Below are 10211 nucleotides of genomic sequence, written 5' to 3' on the forward strand. Positions count from 1 at the left end.
AAAATTATCAGTGATTTTGGAATGTTACACAAATATAAAGATTATTGTGATGATATGATTTTTAAATATGTTTATATAAAATAATTAAACATAATATTTGCTAAATAGTGATAAATAAATCGGTTAATTTAATGAATAACATGTTCATTTTGTTAAATTTTCGAATACGATGATTATTTTTCTGGTTAACGTCAATAAATTTGGTAATTTTATTAACTTTATAATTTATTAATATTTGGTTATAGACAATGTAACACAAAAAAAAAATATTTATATGAAATTTACCAAATGTTTTGAAATTATGTAAAATATACTCGAATTGTTTATAATATCCTTTCATAATATTGCTAGTTTATAACCCGTGGAAAACACGGTTATAAAATTAATTAAACTTTTATAGAAAAAACTCAAAATTATTAATTAATTATTTTAAATAAATTATTAATTAATAGATATTTTTTTAGTTATATAAATTTTTAATTATTGATTCAAATAAATACGTGAAATTATATCACCTTATAATATGTATTAGTTTTATTTTATTTTTTATTCTAATGCTATTAATTTAATGTAATTAGAGTGGAAAATTTAAAAATTGAAATTTGAAATGGAGAATCAATAGGTTGACAAGTGGCATAACATTAATTAGAAAGCCTAATAGCGTGACACATGACAAAAGAACTACTATTTTATTAGTATAGAGAGATTAAAATTATAAACATGTTGTTGAGAAAAAAATAAAGTAAATCTATATTGAATAATATAACTTAAAGTAAGATGAAAATTGGTTTGAAAAACATGGTCCAGTATCGCGGCACGCAGCACACTCACAACCGTGTTTAAGTTAGAAGTCTTCTGAACAACAAACAGTTGCGAAAAGCCAAGTGATGCGCGTCGCAGTCAAAAATTGTTTTTCTTAAAAACAAACAACCCATAGGTCTTTCTTATTGATTATGGAAATAATGTAACATGCAAATCCAACCTAGTCTATTGATGGAAAAAATGAGTCTTAAAGGAATCTAATGAGATCATATGGATCTTATCGGGAAAACATGGAAGCTCAAATTAGATTTTAAACATAGATTGAAGTTTGAAACTTGTCTTTCCGTTTAATTATGGAAACAATCTAATGCAAATCCAACCTATTGTTGTTCACCCGTTGGAACCTCTTATCATCATGTAAATAAAATTTGATACATATTTCGTCAATAACAATTGGACACACCGATCTTTCTATTTGGTTCAAAAATCAAAAAGTATGATTCATATTTTAATGTTGAAACCATCAAAAACACCATAATAACAAGAAAAAAAATCACAGAGAATCATAAGTCAAAACGAGAAAGTTTGTAAAATTTGAGTTCTTTCGAAAAACAAGTTGAAGGTTTTTCAAATTCATTTTATGTAAAACCAAAATATTACCGGTAAACATGCTAAAAGGTTCAAATAGAAAAAAAAAATGTAAGATTTTTTTTTTTTAAAGAAAAAAACCAAAATATAATGTAATTTATAGATTAACCATTTTTTAATTAAATTTGTTTTTTTTATCGTGAGTATCTTCAAAAACCATTTTCGCATCATAGAGTGAATTTTGTAACGATCGTCACAAAATTAGCGGATTTGTTTTCTATTTTAGACTTAATTCTGGTTGGATGTTTGGTTGGGTGATGTGATGTTGAGTGTCAGGTTCCAAGATTGTTCGCTTTAGCTTATAATGGTGATGTGTATATCTCTGAGTATTGGTCATGTAATGCTAGATGATTATGTGGAGGAGATCGATAGTTGGTGGGGTGTTGCAGTTGCATCTTCACCAACTTATGGAGATGCTAGATTCTTTTCAGCCTTCGGATAGGCACGACTCTTGGAGATGGGTTACCGGGACGGAGGATTTTTTATCGTGAAGGCTGCTAGACATAGATTGGATTTGTGACTCTCCGCGCTAGTGGTGCTGCTACTAGGTGGAATAAGTTACTTCCCATAAAAATCAATATTTTTATGACAAAATTGCAAAAATGGTACCTGTGGTATGCAAATTTTTGGTGTTTTAGTTCAAATCCCGAGTTTTTTGGATTCATGGTCCTTTTGGAGTGGTTTGTATGTGAAAATGGTCCTCGGATTTAACTTCAGTTAAGTTGTTGTTGTTAACCCCCTCATGTGCCTCCCACACGAGGGTATATTTGTCTTTTCCCTTCTAAGGGACCATTTTTGCAATTGAAAAAAATATATCTCCATTTTTTAAAAAAAAATTAGTACTTATTTATTTATTTTAATAATTAAAAAATATATCTCCATTTTTTCTAAAAAAAATTAATACTTATTTATTTATTTTAATAATTAAAAAATAAAATATCTTTCTCTCTCTCTCTCTCTCCTAAATGTCATTTAGGATTTGAAGAAAAAACCCAGATTGATTTATTCAACTCCATCTCTCCTTCATCTGTTCTAAAATCAAAAAATCTATAGAAATAAATTTACAACCTGCAATTCTGAAGGAGAAACACACACAAGCAAACAATGCTCTTCAATCGTAGCTAAAATCGATGAAAGATTTGGGTGTTTTTCAATCAAAAACAGTAAATGTCATCTTCTCCATGTCAAAAAACAAGCAAATGATTTACCAGTAGTCGACTACAATCAAAATTAGGTAAACCGTTTTGTACACCTTCTATTACCTCGTGTCTTGACATAAACAGTCTTAATTTAACACAGTTAGCCCAAGACAATCCCAAAGCTGGAAGAACTCGTCTTCCAGATGTATACAAAGACTCCAGATTCCCAACTCAGACACCAATTGACATATTATTGTCTTCGATTGAGTTAACCATCTGGTTTCTAACCACAATCGCAATCCCACGACGCCTAGCGTGTGAATTTAGAATGGATGAGATCTTGAAGAACAACGAGTACCCTCGCTTCAGATCTGTTAGATTGTTGTCAAAATCGCTTCTGAATAAAGCAACAATCGAATCAATCACAATCAAATTGATATCTAACCGGGTTTCCATACATGATAATGAGAAATATGTGGGAATAAAAGGAGTTACATGAGAGAAATAGGGGGATAACATCTGGGCTTGTGTGCTCTGGTTCAACATTCGATTTTCATTGCAAAAACGAAGAAGAATAGATCACACAGAGCTTATGGCCGAGTTATTTGTAAAGTTCTTAGGTGGGATATCGATAGGCATCCTTCTCAAATTGTTACAGAGTATAAGTCTAGTGAATTATAGGCATCCCAATACTGAAACGTTATTGAATTTGATTAAAAAGTTCATAATTTATTGTATTTGCAGGGAAATGATGTTAATGGTGGTTGTAATTCGAGTTTTAACAAGATTATGGATGATGGGTCGTTGAATCTTGATGAAAAAGCTCATGTTTCAGAAACTGTTGATGATGAATCCATGGTTTGTGATGAGTCTCTGGCAAAAGCAAACATAGACGAAGAAGATACATGATTATTTTTTGTAGAGAGAGAGAGAGAACTTTTATTTTTTAATTATTAAAATAAATAAATAAGTATTAATTTTTTTTAAATGGAGATATATTTTTTCAATTGCAAAAATGGTCCCTTAGAAGTGAAAAGACAAATATACCCTCATGTGGGAGGCACATGAGGGGGTTAACAACAACAACTTAACGGAAGTTAAATTCGGGGACCATTTCCACATACAAACCACTCCAAAAGGACCATGAATCAAAAAAACTCGGGGTTTGGACTAAAACCCCAAAAATTTGCATAACACAGGGACCATTTTTGCAATTTTGTCTATTTTTATTTGGAGACTTTTGCTTAACCGGTATTGTAATCTTGATTATAGAGATATTGAATTGCCTTCTCTTTTATGTCCTTGTTGTGAGGAGGTGCTTGAAGAAGTTGTTCATATATTTTTGAAGTGTTCTTTAGTGATGAAGCTTTGGAATAAGCTGACGACTTGGTTAGATTTATTGATTCCGAGTTTTCATTCTGTTAAAGAAGTGTATGTTTGGATTGATGATCAGGTGTTGACAAATGCTCGAAGATCTATCATTGAGGTCACATGTGCTTCATTGATTTGTGTTCTTTAGACATACCAGAATGCGCAAGTATTTGGGAACAAGAAATATAAGAAGGAGTTTATGTTTGATTCTATTGTTTCTTTTTCGTTTAATTGATTTTCTAGTAGGAACCGTAAAATTAGGAAAACCTTTACTGGGTGGATGCAAAATCCACTCATGAACTAATTTGTTTCCTTTTTTTGTTAGTTTCTAGCTAGTCTTTTATATATATACTGCTGCTAAAAAAAAGATATATTTTAATTTTTTTTATATGTAATTTTTAAAATATAAACATTTCTTTTTCTTTTTAAAACCGGCTTCATCAAATCTGGTTTTTAACCAAATATAGCCGGTAAGGTTTGAGTATTTTTCCTTTGAATTTGGCTTGACCCCGACCCGAGATAGACTTATTAAAAGCTTGATTCGAGATCGATTTTAAACAAGTCCGAGCCGAGATCGATTTCTCGAGCTTAATTAGGCTTGTTTATTAAACAAATTCGATCTCGAGCCTGTTTTACTAAGCTCGATTAGGCTTACGATCCAAAACGAGCCTACACACATATATATATATATATATATATATATATAAAATTAAAAATATTTTTATTTTTATATATTAAAATTAGTACTTATTTTATTAATAAATATCATTTTAACGAGTTAGGGTGTACCGCGTACAAGCCGGACCCAAATCTGTATAAATCTTTACGAGCCGATCTCAAGCTCCATACTATAAGGCTCGAAACAAGCCGAACTCGAACTTGAGCCTTAAAAAATTTAAACAAACCGAGCTCGAGGCTAGTTATTATTGATTCGATTCGACTCGTTTGCACCCCTTTGACCGTCTAATCTGTAGATTAAATTCACCATCTTATATATTCGAATCATATAAATATTTCGTATTAAAAATATATATGATATATTAACGAAGTGACAACTAATTTTATACTTTTACATATGAAATATGAAATAATTAAAAGATGGCATGGGCCATCTACAAAATCCACGACACCATTACATTATCGTAATTGTCGGTTAAAACCATTTTAAAGGAAAATATACCATTATTGAATAATAATATTAATGATAACTATTTCATGTTATAATAAAATAATATTTGGATGTTTATTTTCTAACCGTGTATTATATTTTTTTAGTGTTTGATTAAAGCAATTCTGATGATTTTTCATGGATCAAGTAATTATTTTTTCTGGTACTTAATTTATGATCACCTATATTATCCATCTTCTTAAATCTTAATCCTAAATTAATTAAAAAAAAAAACTAGTATACTGATAACTTTATTATGAAGAAAAACAAGTATTGAACAATAACCGGTACAAAAATAGGCAATAAATTTCTACATTTGAAATTAACAATTCAATGATGCATAAAAAATATATTTCTATCATTTTCTGTATTAAACTTTTAAGCAATCGAAATTTACCTAATAATTAATTGTTTGAAAATTACATATATTCAAATTCCGTTTTTTAACTTATCTTGTGAAAATGCATTATTTAATTTTACTTAATTCATATTATATAATCGGGTTTAAAACATTGATCTTGGCCTAACACTACTCCAATTATTATTTATAGCTTGCGTATAATCTTAATTAATTTAACTGTCCCACGCAAACACACAAAACGCGCCCATTTCATTTCTTTCACATTTTGTCCTTTTCTCCTTCAAAGCGACACAGACACACCTATAGCTCACCGGTCACCGGACTACATCTACCCTCCGGCCAACTTTCCTCTTCCTCGCCTCTCACACATCTTTACAGTCTCCGGTGAACATGTGGATGCGTACATCTTAGTGAAAGAAGCTCATACACGTTTGTTGCTTCGAATTTCGCAAAAGGAGTAGGTCGCTGGTTAGTTCTGGTTTACCTAATTTTCTAACTTTCCAAACCCAGCTATGTCTGTTAGAATTAGATTACCTTCTTCTGTAATAACTTATGCCCAAAATCGGAGCAGTCGTGGTTGGTGTAAGCGCGGCTCCTTTGATTGATACTGAATTTTTACATGTTTATTTTGTTTTTAGTTGTGCCTCGTTACTTAATTTCTTATAATTTTGTGAATTTTTGGTGTTTGGTGTACATTCGACGATTTGAATTGTTTCCGATGAACTTTGTGAAATTAGTTTTGTATCTGAATTTCGGAATTTTAGTCGAATTTCAACAATATGAAGCGGTTCGTACGAATGTTGGAAGAATTGGTTTGGATAACCCAAAAACAGAAGGAAGAAGACCTGTAATTAACTTGTGATGCTGTTCACAAGTACTTTTAAAAGTTCTGAGTATTTCTTTTAAAGTGGGTTATCTGGTTACCAGTAGTTTATATGCTTAAAACCTCCATGTTCATGTGTATGTTTTCATAACACATATTCTGTTAACTGTTAAGTTTAATCTTTCTGTACTGAATGAGTGCTTATCGTTTTCAGATAATCTTGTAAGAGGGATCAAGTTATACTAACTCAAAGCCTCTAGATCTTTCATCAATCTTCAGTTGGTTTCTTTTGCCTATCATGCCAGTTGCTGTTAAGGATCAACAGGATACGTTCAATCACAGAACATACTTTCCCAGTGAGGTACCCCTTTAACTATTGTCAGTATTTAACATGTTTGTTTTATTCTATCATGTCCTATATGAGAATACCTTTTGCCTTTATTGTCTTCTTGAAAGATCTATAATTGTTATCGAGTTTCTGAAAGATAATGTCCCTTACTTTGCAAGGAACATGCTGGAAAATCAACTCTCAAAGCTGATAAGCAAGGTGAGCATTATTCAATCTGCACTTATACTTGTAAAACTGGAGTAGTTACCATGATTAGTTTATTATATGCATAGCTAATTCAATATTAGTTTTCTGCAGTTACTCCACCCAAACCCACCTGCCTTAAAGAGGGAAAACCATTAATTTGTACCAAAAATTCACAAACTATTGAAAGTCTTCTTCCTGATGAAGAAGATCTCTTCTCCGGGGTTCTTGATGAATTGGGTTGTACTACTGCTACTGTCAATGGTGATGATGAAGATTTTGATCTGTTCAGCAGTAGTGGAGGCATGGAACTGGAAGAAAATTCTAATTTATATTTCACTCAACAGAATCCTGCAATTGCTAAAGGACTTAATAACACCGATCAAATTCAAATCAGTTCAGACTTTTCAATTTCCTCTGAACACCCTACTTTCCATCATCAATCACTACCCATCAGCCATGAAGGTTTCTATAATACGTTGAATCCATACATCCCACAAATGGAACACATGTTTAGGGGTTCACCTTACAACACCTTCCAAAATCATCATCATCATCTAAACCCTGTAATCTGGTCACATTCTCCTCCATATGTTCATAATCATAACATCTGTGCTCATAGCTTCCCCAATCTTCATGGGTTATCAGAAATGCTGCCACCTGTCTTCTCATTTTCACCTACACATAAACAACAAGCGATCGGAATCGGAATCGGAATCGGAATAGGAATCGGAATCGGAATCGGATCACCACCATCTTATATGGAGGAGTCTTGTAAACCAGATGTTGTTATTCCAGTAGCATCTCCTAATTCCATGATGTCATCTCCACATATTAAAACACATAAATCTCCCAAAAGGGAAACAGAAAGTACATTGCCATTATCTTTTATAAGGTCAAGGGGAAGAACAAGAAGAACATCACATGGTAGACATGAAACTGTTTCCTGTCACACTCACACAGATGACAAAAAATATGAACTTGATATTGAACGTGTCTTGCGTGGTGAAGACTCTAGAACAACATTGATGATCAAAAATATTCCAAATAAGTAATTGTTTCTCATTCTAGAATTGCTTCTATTTCTATATACATATCATCAAGATTCAATATAGTGTTATTACTTATTATTACAGGTATAGTTCAGCAATGCTGTTGGCTGCAATTGATGAACATAATCAAGGAACTTATGATTTCATTTATCTGCCTCTTGACTTCAAGGCAAGTATTATTTCACATTTTTTTTTAAACACCCATAATCATATTTTCTATAAAAGGTCAAGTTTCATATACGATTATACATGTGTACTTTTTAACAGAATAGGTGCAATATGGGGTATGCATTTATAAACATGATTGATCCACTTCAGATAGTGCAGTTTCACAAGGTGAGTTTTGTTGTCTTTTCAGTTGAATTAAAAACAATATGAAATAATGTTGATATGTTTTTTCAGTCATTTCATGGGAAAAAATGGGAGAAATTCCACAGTGGAAAAGTGGCATGTCTTGCATATGGTCGAATCCAAGGAAAGGCTGCCCTAATTGCACATTTTCAGGAATCAAGCTTGATGAATGAAGATAAATGTTGTCATCCTATTCTCTTTACCACAAATGGCCCAAATGCTGGCAATCAGGTAACATAAATTTTTTCATTTGGACAAAAGGGCATTCACGTCTTTTTGCATATCAATCTTCACATGCATGCAAAACCAGCCCCTAAATTTATTTATGTGTGTCTGTGTAGGAGCCATTTCCCTTGGGTCCAAACATGAATTCAAGGCGACACAAGAACAGGTGTAATGTGCGCCAAATGAATGAAAACCTAGAAATTTCATCAACTTCGTATGCGTGTCAAATAAAGAAGTCCATATAAAAAAGGGGAGAGTGTTTGGATAAAATATAAATATCCGTAGTTGTTTGAGTAGTCACTATCTTGATCCATTTAAAAATGGATCAAATTCCACTCCGTTGTACTTGTCACAACTCTTGTGTTGATCCATTTTTGATAAAAATTTAAGGAATTTTATTGCTTGGATTTTTTTCATTAGATGAGTATGAGGTGTACTTTGAGTGATGATTGTGTTAGGTTTTCTATCAACAAACACATAATTAAAAGATGCGGAGGAAAATAAAGGACACAAAAGATTCGAGCTTGATGGTTCTAAAATATCTATAAAGAATATGTTCACTTTAAACAGGGTTTGATATAAAGTTGTATGCAAAAAATATTTCACGATATGCTAAGATTACTGGTGATCACTAATCAATGGGTTGATTTTGTTAACTTTTTTCCAGCTTTGTACACTCGATTTAATGACGATATATGTAATATTCATAATTTGAGTTCAATAAAAAATTGACACAAATGTATTATTTTGCGTTTATTTTTATACTTTGGTGTAAGAGAACCGTTTATAAAAACCAATGAAATATTAAGGTTTCATTTACTAGGAATATTATATATTTTTAATTAAAGGGTATTGTTGTTTTTTACGGGCTCTCCGAAGAAGGTTCACCATTTGGTGAAAGATTCGGATACGCCTGCCGAACAACATTGCGAACCTTCTCCTTGTCGCCCTAGTTGAAGCCCGTTGTACTTGAACTTGGGGCCTTCCATATAGAAACGACTTAATCAAGTGAGCCACTAGATTATGGTTACTAAAAATATTATCTTATTCATAATTATTGTATAGAAGAATGATAAAATCGAATATCTTATGATATCCAAATATGAAATTTTGTATACGATGGTGGGTAGTATTGCATTTAAATGACAAGAACGGATTATATCTATAGAAAAATATATAGTTCATTCGATATATGTATTTCCTATCGGTACATATTATTGGTAGTACAGATCTTTGTACATCCTGGCCCATATTAACGACTCTAGTTTGTATTTATTTTTACCTTGTTGGAAAATTGATGTTAACCAGTTTATAAAAATGGGTTTTTCCCATTTTATTAACGCATCCAAAATGGATTTATATGAATGAGAAATTAATCCTTAAAGTAAGGGTGTTGGAAGAAGTAAATAAAAGAGTTTAATATTTGGGAGAAAGAAAAGAAAGGTCTAGGGACCTTTTCTTGCAAATATATATATTTTTTTTCGTAACTGAAATTGTAATTAATATTATAGTTTAATTACATATTAAACACACATTAATCTTGTGATTAATAGAGGTGTTTAAATGAGAGGTTATAGAATGTATATTATAAATACTACTACTCTACAACCATTTGAATACACCAATAAGAATACAAAAACTCTTTTCTTCTCCATTTCATTTTCTTAGTTTTCTTGCTGAATTAAATGTAAAATCCAGACCTAATGAGGGTTCGGGTGGTCTAGAAGAACCACTTCTAGTTGTTGTATCCTGAGAAACAAACACCCGATAGCGGGCGAA

General features: G+C 31.7%; 1 protein-coding gene across 3 annotated transcripts; it reads left to right on the forward strand.

The window, feature by feature from the left end:
- Positions 1–5669: 5669 nt before the first annotated feature.
- On the forward strand, positions 5670–8848 carry LOC145107775 (uncharacterized). Of its 3 annotated transcripts, none has more exons than XM_079044724.1 (8): positions 5670–5917; positions 6487–6633; positions 6780–6819; positions 6919–7855; positions 7941–8025; positions 8124–8192; positions 8259–8438; positions 8549–8848. In XM_079044724.1, exons 2-8 carry the CDS (start codon positions 6571–6573, stop codon positions 8675–8677), a joined length of 1503 nt encoding a protein of 500 aa, XP_078900850.1. In that variant the 5' UTR covers positions 5670–5917; positions 6487–6570; the 3' UTR covers positions 8678–8848. The 3 variants fall into 3 exon arrangements, with proteins under 3 accessions (XP_078900850.1, XP_078900851.1, XP_078900852.1); XM_079044725.1 differs by lacking the exon at positions 5670–5917 and adding an exon at positions 6159–6409; XM_079044726.1 differs by lacking the exon at positions 5670–5917 and having other exon boundaries at positions 6492–6633; positions 6909–7855.
- Positions 8849–10211: the final 1363 nt, after the last annotated feature.

The sequence above is a fragment of the Lactuca virosa genome, chromosome 4 (assembly GCF_052849685.1).
Source record: "Lactuca virosa cultivar CGN04683 chromosome 4, Lactuca_virosa_CGN04683_v6, whole genome shotgun sequence".
NCBI lineage: Eukaryota > Viridiplantae > Streptophyta > Magnoliopsida > Asterales > Asteraceae > Lactuca > Lactuca virosa.